Here is a 26,299-nt window from a genome sequence, read left to right on the forward strand (position 1 = left end):
GATTACAACATATGAGCGTTTACCAGCATCAGTCCAGTACAGCTTGTTGGTCACCCAGTCAATAGCCAAACCGGCTGGGCTCTCCAGGCTGGTGTCCACCACCACCTGAAACACAAGGCCACAAGCTCACAATGCCATTCTCAACTCCACCCTGAGAGCAATGTTTCGCTGCTGTGATTTCACGCTCTCCCCAGTAGGTGGGGCCATCACAAAGTCTCACATTCCTGTATTCTCACCTTCTCCCATCCAACACTCAAATCTCATAGATGTGAAATGTAAGATGAAGGAGCTTGGCTGTTTTGTTTTTAGGTTCAAAGTTCAAAACGCCAAATTACTTTAATAATTAGTAACTTTAGTAATTACTTGAATTAATGAATTATTACTTTCCCTATGTATAAAATATGCAGTACAAATAAAAAGTACAAATATTAGTGTAGTGGGAAGTCCGACATGAGTATCTGAGTGATTCTAGCTTAATCATCACAACATATACATACATATAAATAAAGCTGTACCACTGACCTCCTGCTTGGTTCCGTCCCACTGTGCCCTGTTGATGGAGTCTGTAGTGACATCTGTCCAGTAGATGAAGCCCTCCTTGGCGTCCCAGTCCAGAGCCACGGCATTGCGCACGTCAGCCAGGGGGATGACGTCGTCGGACATGTCCTCTGTGTCGAAGCTGACTCGTCGGATGTCCGTCCTTCGGGCAAAAAGCAGGAACTTGTCAAGACCTGATTAAAGACCAAAGGTCTTCTGTCAGTGCTCTAGGTTCAACAATGGGGGTGGGGTGTCAGCATAACACACAGCACAACAACACTAACAAAATAATTGTCAGAACCCTAGCAAACTAGCAGAAAACGAGGGGTGTTCCACTACTTTAACAACATACTGTACATGTTTTATTTGCTTCATGAGTTTTGAGTTATGGACTCTCACTGCTAAAACAAAGTGCAAACCACTGACATCATCAATTAGCCCTGTCAGAGATGGATTGTGTCATTGTCTCACAGCTATGGAAATGTCATTTCATTTCAATTTGTAAACCTTCTCTCACAATAAAATTAATGAAGAATTCACTCAATCCAAAACTTTTTCTTTTTCTTTTATCAAGGATTACAAGGAACATTCTACTTCTGCGGAATAAGATTTCTTTATGTTTTTTGTGGAATTCCCCTTTAGTGGATACAGTATATTAGCACCATTAATATGCAGATTTAACTAAATTATCTAGAACTGGGTTACCCTCCTATGACTTAACCCTAAAGGCCCGTCCCTACCAAGCACAATCCTACTATAAATTAACTAAATACATTTAGCCTTCAGTGTGCACATTCATCTGTAAAGCTCTGTTCTCCTGACAAGCCATATAACGGCCCCAGATTACACCAGAATTCCACTCCCATCATGATATCATATTATCCCTTTCACAGCTTCTCTACAGTGATTACGTGTTAGTTTTAGATTTAGAATTCATCTTAAAGAGGTCACTGATTATGTTTAGGTCTCAGTTAGAACTGGTTTGTAGCCACATATCCAGAGGTCCTTGCAAGAGCCAGACATTCTGAGACTGGGCTCTTGTGGCCTTTCTAAACTCTAGGCTGAAGACCAAAGGTGATCCAGCCTTCGCTGTCAGTACAAAAACAGTGTCATCTTTAAATAACATCTTACGATACATTTAGAGAACACGTTTTAAGTATTACCAGTGGAACAGGTATTGCACACACAACTGACCTATGTTTAACTGCATCATGTTCTCATTAGACATGAGTCATACAATGTTGTCATACTGCAAAGTTTCTGAAGTTCATCAACTCACTTTTGGCACAGTTGTAGTGGTCCACCTTCTTAAAGCCTGTAGGACAGGCACAGGTATACGTCTTGTTGCTAGGGAGACAGAGGTGGCTGCAGCCACCGTTATTGTTCCCACAGCGGTTGCGACCACCTAGAGCAAAAACAGAAAGTTGGGGAAATTAAGTACGTTTATTGATTGATTGATTCTATAGAATATTTTATTAACAGTTTGCAAAAAGTACAGAGGTACAGTAATACAATTTACAATTTAAGCATTTAGCAGACGCTCTTAAAGGGCAAGACAACTTTGGTAGAGGTTTGGGTTGTGTAGTTACCTTGCCATGATGTAACCCCAAAGGTGGACAAGAAATCAAAAATAATTGCTCCATTGATTAGAAATTGATAATTCAAAATATGCTCAAAATGTGTTCTTTTTATTAAGAAAAACCCGGACTGGATCCGCGGATCTGGTTCCGGATCTTCAAATAGTAAAATCAGCAGGAAGTTGACATGTTTATAAAAAATAAAACAGTACTGGGTTTGGTGATGTTCTATATTGTCTGAATCAACTTTATTTGTATTTGTTTACGTGCCAAAAGAGTGACTATGAGAGCTGTTTTACTGTACAATGTAAGTCAATGAGAAGCATCCAAAGAAGGCTACAGGCATGATCGGTTTTTAGGTTAATGTGTAGGAATTTGGACACGTGGTCTGCTAGGACATACCAGAAACAAAGTCCTACCCAGATGACCCGGAAGTCCAGCCACTACGCGATTGTATTAGTTAGGATATTCCATGAGATACCCTTGCCTAGCAAGAAGCAATCATGAAACTAAATGAACCATGATAGCCATCTCCTCCCAATCTCTGGCAAACTTTCCCCTCCAAGGCCACTCTAACTGAATTCATGCCTTTTCAGCCGACATTTGGAGGGCATTTAAAACTCATCTTGACATAAAAAAAAACAAATAAACTCCTTTTCAATAGACATCTGACCAAGAAATAAACAGCGTCATGCACAGACACAAAACCTTCAGACAATTAATATGATAAAACAAGCATGGTACACAGAAAAATCCAGTGCAAAAACGTAGTGCAACAGTCTAATGGGATAAGGTTCAGCATTTACAATAATTACTAGTGCAGGTGGCATTTTCCTGATTAAGACTTTCTTAACAATGGTGTACCAACCTAGGGGCTGTCTCTGGGGGTATAGTGTGTGTGTGGATGTACCAACCTATTTCTGTGGGTGCACCATGTGGATGTACCAACCTAGGGGCTGTCTCTGGGGGTATAGTGTGTGGATGTACCAACCTAGGGGCTGTCTTTGGGGATGCAGCGTGTGGATGTCCATGGGGAAGTGTAGCTTGTTACGGATGATCTCCTGGTTCTTGCCGGTGAACTTGTTGGCGCTGTTGATGCTCTTGGTGTGCCAGTCCGTCCAGTAGAGGCTGTCTTCAAACACGGTAATGGCAAACGGGTGGGGCAGGCCTAGAGGGGCGAGAGAGTCATATATTTTGAAAATGCAAACCGTACATGCAGCAGTAACCAAAAACCATTAAGAGTATCAAAACCTGCTCCAAACTACACAAACATATTTTTTTGAGCAAAGTTGCAATTATCAGCAAAGTAAATCAGCCTAACTGGCGACATGCTCCAATTTACAGTTTCGGATTCGATTAAAATAACAAAAATTGCGATGTTTGTTTGGATAGGCCTACATAAAAAGCAGGGGGATATGAGTGTGAAATTTGGCAATGTTCAGAACCGCTTTCCATGCAGCTCTGTGGGCTTGGCTGATGTCGCAGCCTCATTTATGTCAGATCAGAGCTGCTTTCACTTAGCCCATGTCCCATCTGCCTGTTGCTAATTAGGTTAGCCTCATGGCTAGGCTATAACCAGAGGAGAGACAGGCACTTTGTGGCTTCGCTCTAAGGAACAGGCCTTTTCCATCTAGGAACTTGAAAGCAGGATCAAAAGCCAGCCCCTATCCATCAGCATGTAATAAAAGAGTAACTGAGGGGTACTCCTCGCAGATTGAACTTTGTGGGCCGCATCTGCCCACACTCTTCTAAACCATTTCTCTCTGCTCAATCCCTCTCGTGGCCTCTGGTCTGTTGAGAGTGCTGAACGGGTGGAAAAAGTGATTTTGCCCACTTCATTTCTGTTGCTGCTGCGCCGGGCTTGTGGCAAGGCTGTTGGGAGCCGAGCTTTTAAAACAGGACTTCTCATTTAATGACAGTGTTTTACAGCAGAGCGTAAATGTCAAGTGGTAAATGGCCGGAGCAGGATAGAGACGAGAATGATAAAGTGTTGTGGAGCTGTGTGTAGTGTTAGTGTACAGTACGAACGTGACGACACACCTTGCACATCATCTCATATTTTCAAGTTGTACAATATTTAATTACTCTTTCTAATATTACTTAATTTTCCATGGTTCATGACGGGAGGTTTACATTTTGATGAAATAGACTTTTGAAGAGTCGGCCAAGGCAACAGAGGCCTCACACCCCCATGGCACTGTTTAAAAAAAACTCCTTCACCCCATCTATCTTACTAGCATCCTTCTTTTCCTTGCCAACTGGTCCAGGTGTGCGTAAGGCGATACCGGCTGAATAGGGGACTGTTTTCTGATCTTATCCCGAAGGGGATGCATGGTGCGTGTGTGGGTGTGGGGTGCTAAGAACAGTGGACCCTCTTCCCTCACCGTCGGCTATAGGAGGAGCAGTGTGGGTTAGTACGGCATTCCCTCCTCTCTTTTGTCTTCCTCTTTCCGTCCCCGTGCAGCTGCCTCTCCACCTGCCTCGTCATCGCAACAACCCATACCCCCTACGTCCCTCCTACTGAGCACTGGCAGGTCCATTCTTTTCTGGTGTTCTTATCGACATCACACCTTTGCTGTGCAGCATGCATGTGCAGTAGGCACGCACACACACACACACACCTACAGCACCACACATGCATGCTTATCATGGCCTCTTGCCTTCGCCTCCCGTCAAGGTGCACAGGTGTGCAGGCTGGATAAGGGCATCAACCCCCCCACCCCACCCCCTTACACACACACACACACACACACACACACACACCCATCTGTCCCCGAGGCCCCCAAAGACGGAGAAACTGGCACACATCCAGTTATTGTGCACTCACATGCACACGCACTCACACAACGTCCATTTGCTCAAAATACTGAGAGCAGACATGTAAACACAAGTACACGACTCATACACATAAAACACATGCATGCCCAACCATAAACCAGCCACCCCAGCCCCACCCTACACACAGCCCGTTTGCTCTGTCCGTTGTCTGAGCAAACAGAGGTTTCTGCTGGAGGGACAGGGGCAATTACAGCCTTTTATCCTGAGAGCACACATCATTAAGGGCCTGTGGCATAGCCCCCTCTCCCTCTCAAACACACACACACCCCCACCCACCCTCCTGACTCTCATCAAACCCCCCCCCCCCCCCCACCCACCCCCACTCACCCCTTCTCTTCCCAAGTCCTTCGGTCTTTCCTACCTCTAAAAACCCCTCTGTTGTTACCGCACCACTCCTAAACACTCCACTGCTCTCTTCAATCAAACAGGGGAAGAAAGCACACACACACACACACACACACACACACACACACACACAATTAGGCTTATTGTTGAGAAGGAAGGGATAAACACTCTGGGACGGCCGTAGCTGAGTGGGTAGAGAGGATGTCTGGTAATCAGAAGGTCAACAGTTTGCCTCCCATGTCTACGTGTCAAAGTGTCTCTGAGCAAGACAAGTTAACCAACCCCACCCCAGGGCCACTCATCATGACCATCTCAGCAGCTATCAGCTGGGTGAAGGATGGTGAAATTGAACTTCCCCCATTGGATTAACAAAGGGGAGTGGGGGGGGGGGGGGGGTTACGGAGCATCGGGGGGATGCACGGGCCGGTTGGTGGGAGCAGGAAAAATGTCCCTGGTGAGGAACTCTGTCACAATATATCGGATGGTGCCTACAAAACAGTCCAAGACTGGATCCGGATCTCCGATCCAAGTGCCAGATTGCTCATGGCTTGACATCTGTGCATACCTGATGTTTTTTTTTAAGCACATGCACGCAAACGCAAACAAGCAAAGGCCGCGCTGAGCAACATAAACACAGGAACGCATAGCCTGAGAGGCACAGGATTTATGCTGACATTTATTGGATGTGCATGTTTGAGTGTGGGGAGCTAGGCACACGTGTGTGTGTGTGTGTGTGTGTGTGTGTGTGTGTGTGTGTGTGTGTGTGTGTGTGTGTGTGTGTGTACACACAATGGTGCACACATGCTCATACTGGCCTTTAATGGAAATATGGCATTGATTAACTCCACATGGAATAATAAAATAGTGTCAGTGCAACATAATATATCTCTCTCATTGTGTGTGTGCGTGCACACACAGTATGTATGTGTATGTATCAGTACCAGTGCTGTGATTAATGAGCTATCTAGGAGCTGTAGCAAGGTCTATGCAACCATCTCTCCTCTCTCTCTCTCTCTCTGCTTTCTCTCCGTTTCCGGCTGATGGATCAATACGTACACTGTCAAATTATTAGTGTATTTACCCTGGCTGATTACAGCCTTACGGTTACGTCCATCCAAGTCGGCCCTCTCAATGACGTGGTGCTTGGCGTCCACCCAATACATGCGGTGCCCGGCGTAGTCGATGGTAAGTCCATTGGGCCAGAACAGGTGTGTGTCGGCAATCACCCTCCGGTTGGACCCGTCCATGTTGGAATACTCGATGCGTGGAGTGTTGCCCCAATCCGTCCAGTAGATCTTACTGTGGTGGGGAGAGGGAAAGACATGGGGAGACCATTAGTTTTACTTACAATTTAAAATTAGCTTTACTTGGTGGGATGTTCACATCAGCCGACTTGGCACAACTGGCCACTTCACTTGATTAAGACTTTTTGTTATAGTGTACTATATGATCCTACTGTATATTATACCAGTCAGTTCCAACATTGCATTTTGACTGGCTGATATTTGTATTCGTACCCCTCTATGGGGTGCAGGGAAGGGCAAGTTTTTCGATGCTCTGCCAGAGAAGGACCTTGTGATGGCTCCCATCAAGGCATTCCAATGAGTACCAATACCAATAAGCATCTGTATGAAAGTATCATTCCACCCTATTCAACCTATTATACCTGTAACCCAGCAACGGCTGCCAGCTGTCAAAAATAACATATCATTAACGAGCATTAGGTGAAAAAGAATTATAGAGACTTTGTTCCATGTAAAATCGGTTTACATTTTGTATTACAATGAATGAACCTAAACCTCATGATCAGCCAGCACCTAAAATAACGCAAACGCGCTGAATCAATGGTTTATAGTACTTTCAAACAAGGGCCATGATGCAAAAGAAACGGAAAACGTTTTTATTATTTTTATCTTTGTTCATGGAATACAGTTTCATAATAAGCTTGTCTCATCGTTGTCTTCTTGACATCCAATCATAAATATTGATAATGAAACTGTGGTATATTCGCAGTATTGCTATACTCTAAGATATCGGCACTGGTGTGCAGAGCTGCGGCATGCCAGTGCCAATATCTCACAGCATAGCACTTCCTCGTTACCTCCTAATTACAGTCAATCAACTAGCATTAGTGGCTAAGAGGCTAATGAGTGCCGGTAACCGCCTTCCATTCTGACATCTCGCCACTCCGACTAGTGGCTTCCGCGTGCGGTTAAGGTTAGGGTTAGGGTTAGGTATAGGGTTTGTTAACGTCGGAAAGGCGACATGTCGGAAAGGCGCCATGTAACCATGAGTGCCAATATCTCTCGACAACAGCAATCTGAATGCATACACCATATCTCTGCTGTCTGGCAGAAACCAGCTAACTCCAAAATGTACATTTTTCAGGAAATGACTAAAACAAAACAAAAAGTGGAGTTAGGAGGTTTCGTTCATCATTGATAAGTACAGCTGAATGGACCTCCAAGCTCACAATGAGGTTGGAGCCAGAGGTCAAAAGGGGCTGGAGCCTCAAGTTAGCAAAACCAGCTAACTCCACCCCCTTTGGTAGACTAGGTTTAGCAGAAAGTTTGAGGATCCAATAGAGTTAGCTGCTTCTGTCAGAAGCACTTTTTAATACTTTTCATTCATTCAATATTTGTTTTAATCAACACACAGACGTAAAGGGTGTTCAATAGCACTGATTTATGCGATTAAAAGCGGAAAAATGGAGTTTGCTGGTTTCTGCCGGACAGTAACGATATCTACCTTACCTCTAACGTAGCAATGACTGCAGACTGCTGTTAATAACAAAGTAGTTTACCCTTTCTTCACTTTCTAATCATAAATATTAATGCTGAAACTGTGGCATAATCACAATAATACACATGGTCATGCTATACCGTGAGATACCATGGATCAGCACACCAGTATCAATATCATGGTGTAGCACACCGTCTCATGTATTATTGCTAAAATATTCCAGGGGGACTGCATGAAGAGGGAACTCTACCATCCCTGCCATTGTCTGCTATCAACACACAGCACAGTCTTAAGTTTCTCTACTATCACTCACTTATCTGTTCCCCACCGTCTCAGAGCCACTTCATCAATGGCTTCAATTAACCAATGCAAATGAGCTTCCTATAAGCTACACAAGATTTCTAGCTTTAACTCTCTCTGGGGCTCGTTCCAAAGCTTTTTCCTGCCATGGCAGCATAAGTCCGGAGAGAAGGAAGGAAAAGAAAAAAGTCACCTTCTCCACCATTATTAGATACTTGTTGCAGACAGATGCTAGCCTTTGGGCTGCATTTTGCTGCCAAACTGTAATCTCTGCTTTGCCTCTACACAACACTGCAACTGGGCCAAATCGGCCAGGGATATGTATACCAGTTTGTATACACTGGGAACCATCTGCTGTGAATTACATGGTGTATGTGTGTATTATGTTTGTATTCGTACCCCTCTATGGGGTGCAGGGCAATGGCTCTGGGTTTTTCCATGCTCTGCCAGAGAAGGACCTTGCGATGGCTCCCATCAAGGTTGGCCACTTCGATGCGGGACGTCCCAGAGTCAGTCCAGTACAGCTTGTCATGGATCCAGTCTATGGCCAGGCCACCTGGGAACAGCCACACAGCAGAGGGAATATAATGAGATAAGGATAGATAGATATAGAGTTGGAAAGCGTGACATAATTTTGCAGGCTGAAAGATAGCATCTTAGCTATTTGGTGTGTAGTTCAAAATTCCTATGGAAACTAGGAATGGGATTTTTGTGCCACATAAAGTATGAACTGCACAGAAGTTCACTAACCTGGACTGTCTCTTTGAAATAAAAATACTGAAACTATAATTGATTTTGCTATTTAAAAGTAAAGAACAAGGGGGGAGTGTGCTGCACTGCATCATTAGTAATGAAGTCAGAAGGTAAGCATGTTGACATTAAACGCATTGTGAACATACAGACTAAAACAAAAAGCAGCTGGTATTTACATTTTAACGCTTGTAATAAAGCAAAGTCTCTCGCAACCATCTGTGCATCTCATATCTTAATTTGATGGTGTTCCATAGGAAACTAAATGGTGGAGATGCTAATCTTTGGCATACAAATGTATACAAAATTATGGCTTCCACTAACCTACTCAATGCGTGTCTGTGATGTGTCTGGACTGAGAAATAATGTAAAAATACAGTACTTCTGTACTGTCGACAGCCTATGTTGAAGACCACTTTCTGTTCGATGATAGGCAACAAAGTGTTCTAAATCAGAACCACATTTCCTTTGCATAACCCCTGTTTTTCATATTTACATTTTGGGCATTTTGCCAACAACCGGCAACATGGAAGAGTTTATAAAGACTTGGTGTCAGCAGGTCATAAGGCTCTTTACAGGGTTTGTGCTTGTGGTCATGCTGGTTACTGTACTTTCTCTCTAACCACTGAATCACACACCATGAACCTTGTCCTGCTTCTGTAGTCAATGTACCCTGGCTGCTGTTAGCTCACATCCTCACACATACAGTACATTGTACGTGTGTGCGTGCACAAACACACACACACACACACACACACACACACACACACACACACACACACACACACACACACACACACACACACACACACACACACACACACACACACACACACACACACACACACACACACACACACACACACACCTTTGATTTAAAAGTGGTTGCACAATATGTTTCGTACAATGTATTAACATTTTGTCTTGAGCATAATGTCAAACTTAATTGAAGGCTCAATCAGTGATGCAAGGGTAAAGAAAAATGGGCAGCCGCCACCCAAATAAAAAAATTGCAATGGAGAAATGTTTTCATTCACACTATAAACAATCTTTAAAGTGTATTTCCTGTATTTTGGGGCTGTAATACATTTGTTTATGTTGGTCATATTTGTAAACATTATATATAATGATATAATTTTGATTTATGATGGGGTAGGAATTCTAGGAAAGTTCCAGCATATTGTCCATGTACAAATCAAACTCTTTAAGAATGTATGTGAATAAAGTCCAGAATTTTGCCTTTATATTATGCATTCCAACTGTGTGTGCTACGCATGCTATGGGCCTATTTACTGGAAGCAGACTTTTAAATAAACACAGGTTATGCGGAGAGATACGGCACAAAAAATGGTGTGCACTTACAGAATTAGTCTTAGATTATGTATATAAAGTACACAGTGGCAGTCCAAGACAAATGCATTGAGGCTTAGGCTGAAACATGTTCATCTTGGGTGTGTCTGTGAGCAGATAAGCTGATCGGGGTGAAACCGTGCACGTACTCAAAGTAGGCCATGGAAGAACATTTTTCAAATCGGCAGGTGGCTTTCGGCCCATAACTCTTGTTGAACCATAGGTCGCACATTATCCGTATACATTATCTCTGGAGTCATGTGATCAAGATAGTCAGACCTTTCAAATTCCATTATTTTTTCTTGTGTGTGACATTCAAGTGCTGCGAGGTCAAGTTCATGGCAGCTGCCATGACTGGACGGCTGTCTGATTTCACTACCCGGGTTAAACAGGTTTCACCTGAATGTGAAATTACACACTGTGTCATCCACAGATACATTCTGGCTCGCTGAAAAAAGGCACCTGAACTTAACAGCGTATTGAATGGTGATTAAAGTTAGCAATCACATCAAAGCACCCACTCTTAACTTGCGTTTGTTTGAGCAGCTTTGTGGGGAAATGATGCGTACAAAATGAGCACAAACGCCTTCTCTAGTCTCTACACACTAAAGTCAGATGGCTATCAAAGGGGAGATCGCTGGCCAGAGTACTTGAGTTCAAGTTCAAAGCCATACTGGAAATTTCCAGCAGCACCATTATAGAAGTATAGAAGAGTACATTTCAGTTATTAATTAATACATTAATTCAAACGTAATTGATTATTTTGAATCCGGTCATGGCCGTCTATTCACTCCACAGTCTGAAAATATTGTCTATATAGAACCGGTTTCCAGTACAAAAAAGGTTGTGTACCCTTGATATAAAGGACATGATTTTGCCAACTTTTGATCTATTCTACATTCACTCTTTAACATTATTGAAACATTGTCGAACACAGAAATGATCAAAATCTCATATGCATTCATATCTATCATAGTGTGATGTAATATACTGTATAACAAAGCACCTCACGCACAAAAACTCAAATGGTACTCCCAAAAACATCCTGATATACCGTACCTGGGCTCTCGAGGCCGGTAGAGACCACCTCCTCCACGTTGGAGCCATTGAGGTTGGCCTTCATGATGCGGTCCAGTGTGACGTCAGACCAGAAGACCAGCTCATTGCTGTGGTGGAAGTCCAGGGCGATGGCATTCTCCAGGTTGTTGAGGAGCAGGGTGTACTCTGAGCGGTGCGGTAGCACCTGACGGATGTCTATACGGTTGGCAAACAGCAGCACCGGCTCTGGACCTAAGAGAGACAGACATGTGTTAGATAGCTTACAGCTCACTACAGTAGATCCATGGTGGGTGGAGTGTCTGGGAACTGAACTCGATCGTCCATTAATAAGTCATAATTATACACTTTCTTTATATATGGCAACTTCAGAGGTGAAAGAAACACAGAAAGACAGAGAAGGGGAGAGAAGACAGAAAAAGAAGAAAAGAACAGATGAGAGAGGTGGGGAGGCAGTGGGAGAAGAGTTTAGAGAGAACACTCAGGATTTGACTGTGACATAGCGAGTCAAACTCAACTACTGTAGAAATGCAAATGGAAAAAACAGTGATCAGAATCTAAGAATCCAATTATTGCCAAACACAATAAGTTTTCCTTTGAAACCATCGGCACAGAGACAAAATGAGAGCCAAAGAGGAAGTAAAAAGAAAGGTTCCAGGTTTTGAGTAGGCATTGGACAGATGTTTGAGTTTGAGAGTGTACGGTCAGTTTTAATAAGAGACATCATTAATCTCATAGAAAGTGGAGGGGATGTGGTCCTGGCAGCTCCCTGACAAAGTCCTGACCCTGGGGTTCAACACCGATCACTGCCTCAGACTGACGGTCTGCAGTTGTCTACCATTACTGCAGAGCTAAATCCAGAACACCCCATTCATCAGTTGACCTCATTCTCCATCTTAAGACCCTCACAGAACCAAAAAGTAACCCCTTTCCTTGCAGCGGTGAAAAGAAGCAGCGTTTCTCATCCTCAGCGTTTGCCGACCAGTGAACCGGGAACTAAAAACAGAAGTAGTTCAGCTTGTACACTGACTTAAGTGAACTGAAACTAAATGTATTACAATGTACTGACATTGTAAGTAACCAACATAATATCAAACTTAAACAACAGAATATCGATGTCTGATAACACTGATCATCCGACAGGTAAAATAACAAATAAATGCAATTATAAAAGGCTGAACATGTATTTGGCCCTCATACACTATTTAAAAACTTTGTTGTGCTGGAATCAAGGGCCAGAATCCTTTTCATATTCATCATAATCATATTTAATTCCTGACTAATTCAAACCAATAGACAAGAATAATAACAGCAGACCGCTTTACTGGAAACAGGAAAGAGAACAGAGAGAAAAGATGACTTCCAGGACCTGAGGCAGGATGTTGTGACTAAATGGACTATATATTTACTAGTTGAACCACACCAGTATACCCATTATTGTATGGGTGATAAATCAAATAATACAATATGGTTATAACTTCAAGGTCAAAGCTAAGCTAAGTAATGCAAAATATTGTGAAAATGTCTTATATTGGGAGGTTCATCCCCTGTCAGGCACCCACCTCTCCAGTCCCAGTTAGTTATTTTGTGGTGGTCAAAGGTCACAGTTGACTCTGAGCGATTTACCTAGAGCCTTGCAGCTGCGCTTGTCAGGCCTGAGCTCGTAGCCCTGGACACACCAGCACGTGAATCCCCCCTCTGCGTTGGTACAGCCTTGGCTACAGTAACCCTCTTCAGCACACTCATCCACGTCTGGACCGAACCAAAGACACACAGAACGGGTGATGGGGGGTGGGAGTGGGTACAAGAGATGGAGAGACAAAAATAGTTAAACTTTTAAGTTATCCATACTTGACATTTTATATACTGTAACTGCACATATATATACACACACACACACACACACACACACACACACACACACACACACACACACACACACACACACACACACACACACACACACACACACACACACACACACACACACACACACACACACACACACACACACACACACACACACACACACACACACACACACAGCTTGCTGGCTTCTTTTTTTTGTGCCTATGAGGCACTTTCTCAAGGCAGTTTTCAAAGTGCCACACTAATATAAAGAGATGCTGTAAGGTAGTATAGTACCCTTGGACAGCTCAGTCACAAGTCAGAACCTGATGTATCTAGACACATATACACGCGGACACAGTAAAATCTAGTGTTAATTTAACTCTTCAACTGTCAAAATGGACCCAGGTCCATTTTTACACACACGCGTACACCCACCCACACACTCACACACACACACACACACACAACTTACCCTGGCAGGCTCTTGCATCGTCCATGAGTTTGTATCCAGTGTGACAGGTGCAATGGACCAAACCCCTAGCCATCTGACACTTCTGGGCGCAGCCTCCATTATTCTGGTTACAGTTTCCTTCACTGGGGCGTGGACCTGCACACACATGTGGATACATAAAATGGATCCATAAAATATATAAAATGTGCCTCAGTCTAAAGTACATTTATACAGCCGTGCCTTCCAAAACACACACACACACACACGCCATGAAAACGTGAACAAAATGTGCTTCAGTCAAAAATACAAAACACTACTATCCCACTGCCTCTGTCAGGGGTAAAGCGGTGTAGGTCAAATATGAGTGCGTGTGGATCCAGAGGCAATCCAGTTTCACCGGGAAACCCTTGCCTCTGGATCCATACACACTAATATTTGACCTACGATCACCTTCCTCTAGTCTCTCTCCTTCATCTTCTCCCTCTCAGCTTAAAGTAAAGTAAAATCCTAAGTGTTCATTTATCCATTTGTCAGCTCTAGTTAAATCAACATTGAGGATTTTACTTTGTACATTATTTGCCCTACACAAAACCAAGACATGCTAACATGTTATAAACACACACACAGTCTCATTCACAGTGGTGTGTCGACTCACGGCAGTCCTGGTGAGGGTGTTCGTCTGTTCCGTCTCCACAGTCGTTGGCGTCGTTGCACACCTTCCTCTGGCCAATGCAGCGGCCATTACCGCACAGGAACTGATCCGGTGCACAGGGAGGGCTATCTGTGAGGAGACACGCATGCACACACACACACACACCCATGATGTCTGGACTACATAACGTGGAACAGGTGGTTGCCAGTTGTATTCCAATGTAGTGGCCAGCACTGGCAATGTGCTTCTCTTCCTGTACACTGTAAAATACTTATTCATATAAATCTGAGGTGTACAAATACAAGTCCATTTGGTTTCATTGGTACACCCTCAAGAGTTAAACTAACACTGAGGATGTTACTGTCTAAGTGGGATACAGAATGTTATGCTAGCATGCAATAAATACATTTTAGGAAAAGAAACAACCCGAAACAACAAAGAGTGAAACAATAACGGCCAACTTTGCTGGATATTGACATTTTATCCTGTGTTATGTAATCCAAACCACACGCATGCACATACAGTATACTATAAATAAATATAACAAAACCTATTCAGAGCTAATGACTAGTTTTCTAATGCTACCAATTGTAACAGCAGGGGTGACATTCTTTCCAAATTTGTCTGGATCTGAAAGGTGGATCTCGTTTTAAAACTCAGCTATTCAGTTCCATCTCTTCCTATTCATTCCTCTAGTCTTCAAAAAGAAAATACACATCTACACCATCGCAACAGCACTAACAAGGCTTTTAAGTGCGAGTTGAGTTTTTGTGAGGGTGTGTGTGCGTGTGTACAAGGTCATCCAGCAAGATGGAAAAGAGGGTCCAGCAGGCTGCTTCCATGTGATCAGACTGAACACAATACAACCAGCGCACTGCGATTCACAACAATAAAATGTTTAGCTTTTTCCAACAGAGAGTAGGGTTGTCTGAAGCTGTTGTCATGGTTACTGCTGAACCTTGTGTTATATTTAGACTGGGAGGAGAATACGCAAGCGGGGGGGAGAGAGAGAGAGAGAGAGAGAGAGAGAGAGAGCGAGAGAGAGAGAGAGAGAGACAGAGAGACAGGGAGAGAGAGGCTAAGACAGAAACAGAGAGATGGAGACAGAGAGAGACAACAGAGGGAGACCAACGCACAGGAAGAGGGCGAGACAATGAATGAGAGAGAGACGGGTGGCCTGAATCTCACCTGTCTTCTCACAGCCTTCCTCGTCGCTGCTGTCCGAGCAATCGTCCTCACCATCACATCGCCAAGACAACCGGACACAGCGTCCCGTCCCACAGCGGAACTGGTCGGCCGTGCACATGGACGTGGCTGCACACACACACACACACACACACACACAAAGTAAACAACATATACACATGTTGACAGACACACATGCATACAAGTAGTCACACATACACACACACGGACAGAAACAGACACGCGCATGCATTCACACGCACACAAATACAGAAGAGTGGATTTGCACAGGGAGCCTATACTGTATAATGCAGGTTTATTATCCTACACTGGCAAAGCTTCGCAATAAGCCCCTTAAATAATAGAGATAGAAGCAGCAATCCGGAAGTTATTTTAATGAATAAAATACGAATAAATAGTTACGTTTTAAGTAAAGTAGAGTATGTTAACATAATAAAACTTGCACATCTGCAGTTGTTGAGGGAGGAGGTCTCCCATTGATACGTTTTTACCCTGGTGTCAGGTAGGAGTCAGGACACCTACTGGTTGACAAGTAGTACTGCCTAAAGCACATAAGTGCAATATCTCCTTTTGGATGAGCGGTAGATGTTTAGAGTTACAGACTGCAACATTGACAAATTGTTAAGATCTAGTGCTTGGACACTCACTGCAGTTCTTCTCGTCTGATTGGTCATCGCAGTCAAACTCTCCGTCACACCTCCAGCCGGCGTTGATGCACATCCCACTGCTGCACATGTACTCTACTGACCTGCATGGCTGGTGGGAGGCTGTGAGACGCACGCGCACACGCACACACACACACACACACACACACACACACACACACACACACACACACACACACGTCACAGTCAATCCCAAAATACTTTTCACGTCATTTGTGAATATTCTTTTGTGTGAACATTTTGCACATTTTGTGAATTCATAATCTCAAATCCACTGTCTTGCCATCCCTCCATATTTGGGTAAAACTGGTGTCATTAATATGACATGAGCACATGAGGACTTGCAGTAATGACTTTAGTTGAATTGACATGATTTAAAATATAGCACACACACACTTGGACGTCTTGGACCCATGCTGCACCTTTCTTTCCAGCATAGTAGACAGACGTTTTTGGTGGACACAAATAATAGTTTGGCAAAGCGGAGGCTAGAGGACATACGTAGCTCACTCCCCCTCGAACATAATGTCATTGTCGTGGACTCGTGACACCCACATACACATACAGGTAGGCTACAGTCTAAATTCCTGTCCGTTATAATTGTTTCATTTAAGCTGGTAACGTTAAACAAACAGCAGCTATCTCCTCTCTCCTCTCTCTCTCTCTCTCTCTCTGTCAAGTGTCTTGGTTTCCGCGCTATTCCAAGTAAGTTAGCCGCGATTCATATCAGGATCGAAATCAAACCCACCTCTGGTTATATTACAGAATCTCAAACACAGACACAGGTGTCTAAAAACCATATTGACAGGAAGATGGCGATGAGGAGAAAACTGTGAAATCAGCTTGGGCAGTGCAGGCCACTGTGGCCATGGGGCATCACATTTTTCGAGGGACACACGGCCAAACGGAGGGGGCCATGGCCGCCGTGACATTCCTGCCCTGCTGTGCACTATTGCAAGTGGCAATATCACAGTGATACACTGTCAAAAACTGCCAGCAGCTGAGTGTAGATCGATGATTGGCAACATCAAAGCCTGTCACGTGAATGTATTAAACCCTCTGACGCCGTTTCACTTTGAAAGACGAGCTCTGGAATTGTCTGATCATCCTCACATGAATTTGGAAGAGGTTGTGGGTGTAGCTAAAGAGGGATGAACACAGCGACAGAGCAAAGTGAGGGGGAGAGAGAGAGAGGCAGAGGACAATGACAAGCAGCAAGGGTAGAGTAGAAAGGAACCCCCGGAGGGTTGGGGGGGTGACGGCAGGACTATAAGCATCTGGAAATGAGGTGGAGAGGAGAACAAGAGAGAAGAGAAGATGAGAGGAGAGAGACAAGAGGAAGTACAGTAGAAGAATAGCATAGAGCAGAGGACATGAGAGAAGAGAGAGCTGGAGGAGAGGAAAAGAGGAGAGTCAGGGGAGGAGGTGAGAGAGAAAGAGAGCAGGGGAGAGAAGGCCTGAACAAAACACCAGGTGGCACTTCTACAGAGAGTGAGACAGACAGACAGACAGACAGACAGACAGACAGACAGAAGGAAAGACACAAAGAGTTAGATAATGAAGTAGTGGAACAGAGAGAGAGAGAGAGAATCACATAGGGCGATCAGCTGGGAGCCACTCTACCACACTGACGCCCACACACACTGCTCTGTTTCATTCTGCCTTGTGTGTGCACAGCTAACTTGGTTCTCTCTCTCACGTGCACACACATGCGCGCGCGCACACACCAGACAAACTACAAACTATGCCCTTTCATGTCGGCAGCCATGCTGTACAAAGGCAGTACCTCTTCACTCACAACCACTAACAAGGCATGCATGATTCTTTTTTGAGAGAGTGCATGCATGCGGGTGCATGAGAGAGAGAGAGAGAGAGAGAGAGAGAGAGAGAGAGAGAGAGAGAGAGAGAGAGAGGAGAGAGAGAGAGAGAGAGAGGAGAGAGAGAGAGAGAGAGAGAGAGACTGAAAGAGATAAAGAAAGGGAGATGAAGGGAGAGAGCGATGAGAGAGGGAAGGACAGGGGCATAGGGAAAATAAAGATAAAGAGAGATAGAGAAATAGAGAGAGCGAGACTGCACCAACACAAAGCCTTCTTGTGTCCAGAGACACGGTCTCATGCCAAAGAATGTAGTGTGAGGATGGTCTGTCCTCCATTCCTCAGTGGAAGCCTCCTCTCCACAGCCATGTGCTAAAATGTTACTCTGAGAGTGTGCAAATGGCACAAATGGACCCTTATGGGTTCTCGTAACTCTCCGAGTTACAAATTAACACGAGGGTGACAACATACATTCTCTTTGAGTGTCTCTGCGTCTCTCTCTCTCTCTCTCTCTCTCTCTTTCTCCCTCTCCATCGCCCTCTCTCTTTCTGTTTTCTTCCTGTCTTTTTTTTTAATCAGCTTTGATACCAGCGCAGCTTTCTGGGGTAAAAAGCTAAATATTTCAGAGGCCAGGCTAGTTAGCGAGCGAGGAGGTGGGAGGAATGAGCTGATAGAGACAGAAAGAGAGAGAGGGGTGGGGGAGCCTAACATGACCTGGCTGATTCCTCAGTAAAGGTAGGGAACGTTGAGGGAAAGCTTATCACAGAAGATCAACACGTCAAACAGCAGCGGCTCAGGAGGTAAAGTGGCTGCTTGGGTTCCCGGTTTGATCCCTGGATCAAACCACATACATCCACAGACATCCCTGGAGTTGGTGTTGAAATGTCGTTGAGCAAGACACTGAACTCCTAACTGCTTCCTCTGCCATCGGTGTGTGAATGTGTGTGTGAAATGAATGTAATGAACACTCACTGTGAAGCGCTTTTGGAGAAAGCGCCATTTATCATTTATCAAGCTGTACCTCATCCTTCTCTTCTCGCACACGCAAGTAAAGAGAAAGATTCCCCAAGGGCACCAGAGTGCTCTCTTGTCATTTGGAATCACTGCACTTTGGGACCACCCTGGGAGTGCTCTGGGAGCAAACACAAGATGCTCTGGTTGAGATTGTCAGAAAGTCCGAACATTCCAAAAAATGGCAGAAGGAGGTTATGTTCGCTCATTCTACATAAGTATTATCAATGCAATGCAATAACAGGTATATTATTAATATACAGTATCCACTGCTTGAAGAAGAACACACACAAATTGATGTTTTTAGAAAATGCTAAATTAGCATAACGTGGCTTGTTCCTGGTATCTTGACACTCTGGCCAACACAATTCTCATTCATAGAATTGAAAAATAATTCTAAATCAAGCTCCGATTCCACAGCAGAGCTTCATAGTGGAAATACCAACTAGATGTGCATGAATGTACTGTAGGTATGTGTGTAGGTATGAATATAGGTACAGTATGTGTGGTGTGTGTGTGTGTGTGTGTGTGTGTGTGTGTGTGTGTGTGTGTGTGTGTGTGTGTGTGTGTGTGTGTGTGTGTGTGTGTGTGTGTGTGTGTGTGTGTGTGTGTGTGTGTGTGTGCATGCTTGGAGGAGGAGTGGTGAAGACAATGAAGATGAGAAGGTGTGAGAGGGAGTTGAGACTCTGGGTGGCAGTAGGCAGCATTCTCTGCGTAGTGCAGAGGGGAAATATGATAGTACTGAGCTAATCAGGGCAATGCTGGATGTGGGTGCATGTGTATTCTATTTGTGTGTGCGTGCGTGCGTGCGTGCGTGCGTGCGTGCGTGCGTGCATGTGTGTGTGGTGCATGTATATAGCCTGTGTGTGACAGTATTTCAGCTCTGACAACAAATGGTGCAGGGCGACAGAGCGTGAACAGCAGCTGTCAACCAGCAGGGAGAGACAGCATGTAGCAGCACTCCGAGTTTGGTAGAGAGAAAGAGAGAGAGCGAGAGAGAAAGAAAGAGAGAAAGAGAGAGAGAGAGAGAGAGAGAGAGAGAGAGAGAGAGAGAGAGAGAGAGAGAGAGAGAGAGAGAGAGAGAGAGAGAGAAAGAGAGAAGAAACAGAGCGTTAAGCGTAAGAGGGTTGCAGAGGTAGAGAACAAGAAGAAAAGGGGTAGATAAAGGCGAAATAAAGCTGGAAGGAGGAAAATTAAAGGCTAGTCATTTACCTTCAATCTGCCAGTTTGACCATAATAATGTTGGAGAGGAGGGTGTGTGTTTTTGTCAGTGTGTGCGCGTACAGTTACATCTCAAGTCTTAAGGCCCCCACACACCGGCCCAACAGCTGCGTTGGTAAGTGTTGAAAAGCGTCTGTGTGTGTGTGTGTGTCTATGTGTGTACGTACAGCAGTCAGACTCATCAGACCAGTCTCCACAGTCATCATCTCCATCACAGTGGTAGATGTCCAGGATGCAGCGGCCATACGCACACTGGAACTCCTCCACACTGCACGTCGCTGCCATCACATCAGATGCTGCACACACACACACGCACACACAAAAGAGCATATTCAACTACGCATAGCAAAGACAAACTTGTAATGTGTAAGGACGATGACATTGTTGACAGGACACGTCCCAGTTCAGCAGCCCAGCGCTATTTAGCTTTTTAAAAGTTTGACCGAAAACAAACAAAGGGAGACAAGTAACATTAAAACCATGTTTCAGCATTTGAAACGAATATCACCCACTCGCTCATACTGTACCATTTCTAGTGCCTGCCAGCTGTAGGAGAAATTGACGCCCGATATTGACGTTTTATATTTTGTTTATAGTTTATATTATCAGGCTCATATTTGATTGCACTGTAAACGGACAAATAAAAGCACTGTGTTTAGTGTTACGGACAATTCGTCACTTGTCCTTTCTGAGAGCACCAACCTCTGTTTGGTGAGGGTTAGGGTTATGGTTAACTTTTTAATGCAATTCCTCACTTGAAGCTAAATCAATCCTTTCAAACTTGACACAAATACGTCAATATTATCTGAAATGAAAATTTTTAATTGTGCCAACATTTCCAGCCATCCTGCAGGTGCACGCAGAAGGCATACTGTAAAATGTACAGGTGAAATGTACACACACACACACACACACAGTTTCATTATGTCCTGCAATCATCATCTAAAAGTTAAAAAAATGTTCTGTTTAACTGGGCTGGCTTACACATGCATACACAGTACAACTTACGGCAGTTTTCCTCATCAGAGCCGTCCTTGCAATCCGTATCCCCGTCACAGTACCAGTGTTCAGCGATGCAGCTGCCATCGGTACAGCGGAACTCCTTGTCCGAACATTTACGCATGTCTGCAACACACGAGCACAACACTAATGCTCAGTCAAGGCTAATTGTCTGTCAACCGCGTATACTAGTGATTCTCAACCTTTTTATTTTCAAAGACTTCCAGTTTGATGTGCATTAGGCCATGGACCCCAATTTGGTATGATTTTTTTAATCTCTCGGACCCCAATCTACACTGTAAATGATTCACTGTTAAATTAAAAGTGTCCATTTGGTTTGATTTGTACACTCTCTGAGTTACAGACCCGTAAGGGTCCATTTAGACTGAAATGGTGCATTTGCATGTTCCATTCAGCACAAACATGTGCAGGGTGTGTGTGTGTGTGTGCATTCTTTAGTGTGTAAAATACAAACAAGACAAATATCTGTGGGCACAGCACAAGTACTGTGTACACTATTTCAGTAGGTCTATATATCATTTTGTGAGTGTGTACAGTTTGTGTGTGTGTGTGTGTGTGTGTGTGTGTGTGTGTGTGTGTGTGTGTGTGTGTGTGTGTGTGTGTGTGTGTGTGTGTGTGGTGCCCACCACACTGCTCGTCACTGTTGTCCCCACAGTCATTGTCTCCGTCACAGTGCCAAAGGCTGCGGATGCAGTAGCCATTCTGACAGTGAAACTCATCTTCCTCACATTCCCTGGGAGCTACAGAGTCAGAGACAGACAGACAACAAAAGAGGAAGAGTAACAGAGAGATGCAGAGAGAGAGAGAGAGAGAAGAGGAAAGAGAGAGAGCGCAAGATAGAGACAAAGAGGGAAAGAAAGACATGACAAGAGAGAGACAGGAACAGAGACATAATCAGTTATGGGTCACTGAGCACAGTGAAGGTACAAAAAGAGAATACACAGACAAACATGCTAACAAGTGATCGTTACAGCTGATGGTTGAGTCCTGATTTAGGCTGTCAATGCATAATGGGATGTCACAAGCTCAGACCTGCACAATTATCATGGCTAAATATGAAATACAGAAAAATACACTAATTATCTCTGCCTGGCCGCCGGGCTCATGAGTCAAGTGACAATGACAGGACAGGGGCCAATATATCCTAAACACAAGATCCAATCAACCCCAAATTGGAATTGCATGTTGAGGGGGCTCACACCTACAAAAGCACTTTCACTTCTGCCCATAGGGGGGGCCCACAAATGCATAAAGTTGCACCGTACGTTGTAGACATGCTATTCCCCCCCCAGCTTCCTTTCGCCCTCACGGCCGCTGGCTAGGCAACCCAGCCTGGCAGAGATATATGGAGCACACTTTTATTGCATATGATGAACTAATGATATATCCACAATTGTTATTGAGAGTGTCAGTCACCTTCTATTTGACTCACTAGACATTACACACATTTCAATAACATAATTTTGTATAGCACCATTCATACACAGAACAAACACAGTTCAAGGCAGTTTTCAAAACTGAGAATATATGTAAAACAAAGATATATGCATGAATATACGCCAGTAATCCTTATGGAGTTGGAGGTCCCTGTCTGCTGCATAGAGACCTCTGTAGGCTGAGATTTGAAGTTCCAATGCCCATATGCTTCTATCGATACAACTGTTCCCCGCAGCACTAAAGGACACAATGGATTCTCAAAACAATGTCCTCTACTGTTACCACAGAGATCGATAGCAAGCCCCACTCATGCCTGACCGAGGCCAAATAAACAGGTTTGTCCTGGACAACCATGATACATTTCTGCCTGAATGGACTATGGCAGGGGGCTGATTTATTATTTAGCAACAGGGTGGGTGTGTGCATGGCTGTGTGCACGTGTCGATATGTCTGTGTATGCATGTGTGTGTACATGCTTGCATCACAGACAAAACAGAGGATGAACGGTTTTCACTTCCTCCCTAGGTGCCTGCTCCCTGCTGAAGTGTGAACCAACGGCATTTAAAAACATCTGTTTCTGTAGACCAGCAACTCTATACTAAGGCCTGAGATAGTGTGTGTGTGTGTGTGTGTGTGTGTGTGTGTGTGTGTGTGTGTGTGTGTGTGTGTGTGTGTGTGTGTGTGTGTGTGTGTGTGTGTGTGTGTGTGTGCGCGCGCGCGCTGGTGTGCGTGTGTTGTGGTGTTGATTTTGACAGGACATCCTAGAATCCGAATTCAATTACTTTGTTTACTTGCACAGCATCATTATGGAAATATTGCCTCTCACGTACTTAAGTATTCCGTTGCTTAGCCACGGCAATGACTCAAATAGGCTTTTATTCTAATTGAACAGAGTTGTTGGTTTGCAAGACCAGTAAACAAACCGTTTCTGTTAAAACATTTCTATTTATGCAGAATTATTCATGAGAGAGACATAGAGATACATTCAATCAAGCACACTAGTTGACTATCTAATGCCATGAATTAAGGAGCTATCATGAACAAGAGATTGTCATTACAAATTACATTACTTAGACACTGTATGCTCTGAACCCCCTGTTCTAGCTACATTTACAATATGCCACCTTATGGGTACTTGACTGAGTATTAGAATATCCTCCTCAAGCACAGTAGAAGTACTGTTACTTGATTTAAATATTACTAGACATAAATGTATTATTTTGAAGTACAAAAGTAGCTCTTTTGAAGACTACTTTGAGTTAACAGCTACTTTGTTACATATGGTTACAGTGATAGGGCTAATATGGCAAAGTGATGAAGCTTTCTCAAAAATGTCCTTACGAGGAACAAGAGGCAGCTTAAATGGAGTCTCCATCTGATTGTGACAGAGCAGCATAACTAACTGTAGGCTATGCTGTAATTCATCCAGTCCAGTACAGTCTGTCCTTCTTGTCCTGATACCGGACATGTGTTCTTGTCCTTGTGTACCTGCAGTATCTGCACCATTCACACCAAGTCAAGTCACAGTGCATTTTTCATACATAGCGAAAGGATTTGGTGACAATTTCTGATTCTAAACAGCTCATGTTGAATTATAGAAAATGAGTAATCCTTGAGTCTGAAATGTGTGCAGTTCAGACTGGCTGACCGCTGAACAAACAAACAAACAAACAATCTAAACTGAATAACCTTAACATTCTGAAAGCCCACAAGCTGACTGAAATGAAATATTAATTTTTACCCGACATCGGCAAAGAAATGTGCTTGTCTAATCAATATTTAATCTTTTTAGAAATTAATTGATTCTGTCTCACTCTTTTTTCTGTTGGTGTGTTCCTCTATCTAGTGTGTGTGTGTGTGTGTGTGTGTGTGTGTGTGTGTGTGTGTGTGTGTGTGTGTGTGTGTGTGTGTGTGTGTGTGTGTGTGTGTGTGTGTGTGTGTGTGTGTGTGTGTGCGCGCGTGTCTGTGGTCCCTTTGTCAGGAAGGTAAACACGGGAGGTGAAAGGCCAACGCGCCCTGAGGACATTCATCACTCATACAGCCATCAAACGACATGGGGCAAAGGGCACCAGGAGTCATTACCACACTCAGTGTATGCGCGTGCATGAGTGCGCTGCATGTGCGCGTGTGTGTCTGTGTGTGTGAGAAAGTGGGTGAGTGTGTGGCCGCTTATATTTATGCGTGCGTGCGTGCGTGCGTGCGTGCGTGCGTGCGTGCGTGCGTGCGTGCGTGCGTGCGTGCGTGCGTGCGTGCGTGCGTGCGTGCGTGCGTGCGTATGTGTGTGTGTGTGTGTGCTGTGTAGCACGGTGAAATGCTGTCATGTCTTTTTTCAGCGCAATTCCTCCGATACATGCAAAATTCTGCACATCAGGTATGCGAACCGCCCTCCACACACACACACACTCACACCTTCACCTCCAAGTTGTGTGTGAAACTTTGACAAGTGCTGAAGTTGCAGTTGAACATGACAGATCACCCCCACACACATGTGCACACACGCACGCACACAATACACACTTTAAATAATGAAATAAAACAATGGCATCATGAAAATCTGGACGGGAAGGCAGGGTGAAGATAAAAACTGTGCTTACGTGAAGAAAAAAAAGAAAAAGCATGAAAAAATAAGTAGTTTGGGGATTGAGGGAGGGGGAGAAATTTACGAGGCATGAAGATGAAAAATTCATAGCCGGCTCGTGATACACAGACGGATAGACGAATGGACCAACCCTCCAACATCACCACCTCCTTCCATAAGGAAGTGATTCCACGTCTGGCTGTTTGATATGTGGGTCAGCAGAGATGGAGGGAACACAAATCATGGCGAGCAAAACAGTGTGTGAAGGAATGAGGCGAGATAGAAAGGGAGAGTGATAAAAAATAAATAAAAAAACATCAAGGTGAAGGGTTGAGCAGAGTTAAGTGTTCCATGTTGAACAGCAGTTTACAGCCAGTGAACACGGCACTATGAGAGCAGCAATATCCTGAGCCAGGTTCTGTGCTTTGAGCCATGTGGCTGAAGCCTCTCACCTGGAGTGACTTTCAGTGAGTGAGACTAAGAATAAGCTGGGGGTTCCTGTTACAAGCACCTGACAATGAAGCTTAAAATAGACTGAACTGACTGCCAGCTTGGGGTCACGGTGGGAAGGGTCCACACACAGCGATCCCTTCTAAAACAAAAACAAACGGCTCAGATGGAGCGCCCTCACTATGCCGATGGGTTGCCTCCTGATTTGCATTACGCTATCACCAGAACAACTCCGACTGAAAATATGCACACGCTTGGGACCTCGCACTACTCTGGCCGGATTTATTTTAAAATGGGTCACAATTATGGTGATGAAACAGGGGTAGTCATTCTTCTGTGTCGGTCATTTCCGAGGGAGCACTTAGTTTTGGCAGTCTTTTGGCTTCATCACATTATACAAGACAAATCCATTGACGCTAGTTCACCAGTGTGTCCGTAAAATATGTTT

At 44.2% G+C, this 26,299-nt stretch overlaps 1 protein-coding gene across 3 annotated transcripts in view; it reads right to left on the bottom strand.

The window, feature by feature from the left end:
• lrp4 (low density lipoprotein receptor-related protein 4) overlaps positions 1–26,299 on the bottom strand; it is a 113,788-nt gene that overhangs the window by 15,956 nt on the left and 71,533 nt on the right. For all 3 annotated transcript variants that reach the window (XM_084062783.1, XM_084062782.1, XM_084062784.1), the window contains exons 4-18: positions 22,013–22,126; positions 21,375–21,491; positions 20,534–20,662; positions 16,303–16,422; positions 15,638–15,763; positions 14,453–14,578; positions 13,819–13,953; positions 13,122–13,247; positions 11,499–11,729; positions 8,739–8,895; positions 6,379–6,596; positions 3,106–3,282; positions 1,817–1,942; positions 523–731; positions 24–105 (exon numbers count right to left, since the gene is read on the bottom strand). In XM_084062783.1, coding sequence (XP_083918909.1) covers positions 24–105; positions 523–731; positions 1,817–1,942; positions 3,106–3,282; positions 6,379–6,596; positions 8,739–8,895; positions 11,499–11,729; positions 13,122–13,247; positions 13,819–13,953; positions 14,453–14,578; positions 15,638–15,763; positions 16,303–16,422; positions 20,534–20,662; positions 21,375–21,491; positions 22,013–22,126 — 2,193 coding nt within the window. The remainder of the gene's footprint in view (positions 1–23; positions 106–522; positions 732–1,816; positions 1,943–3,105; positions 3,283–6,378; positions 6,597–8,738; positions 8,896–11,498; positions 11,730–13,121; positions 13,248–13,818; positions 13,954–14,452; positions 14,579–15,637; positions 15,764–16,302; positions 16,423–20,533; positions 20,663–21,374; positions 21,492–22,012; positions 22,127–26,299) is intronic.

Source organism: Gymnoscopelus microlampas (genome assembly GCF_963454915.1).
Source record: "Gymnoscopelus microlampas genome assembly, chromosome: 1".
NCBI classification, from domain to species: domain Eukaryota; kingdom Metazoa; phylum Chordata; class Actinopteri; order Myctophiformes; family Myctophidae; genus Gymnoscopelus; species Gymnoscopelus microlampas.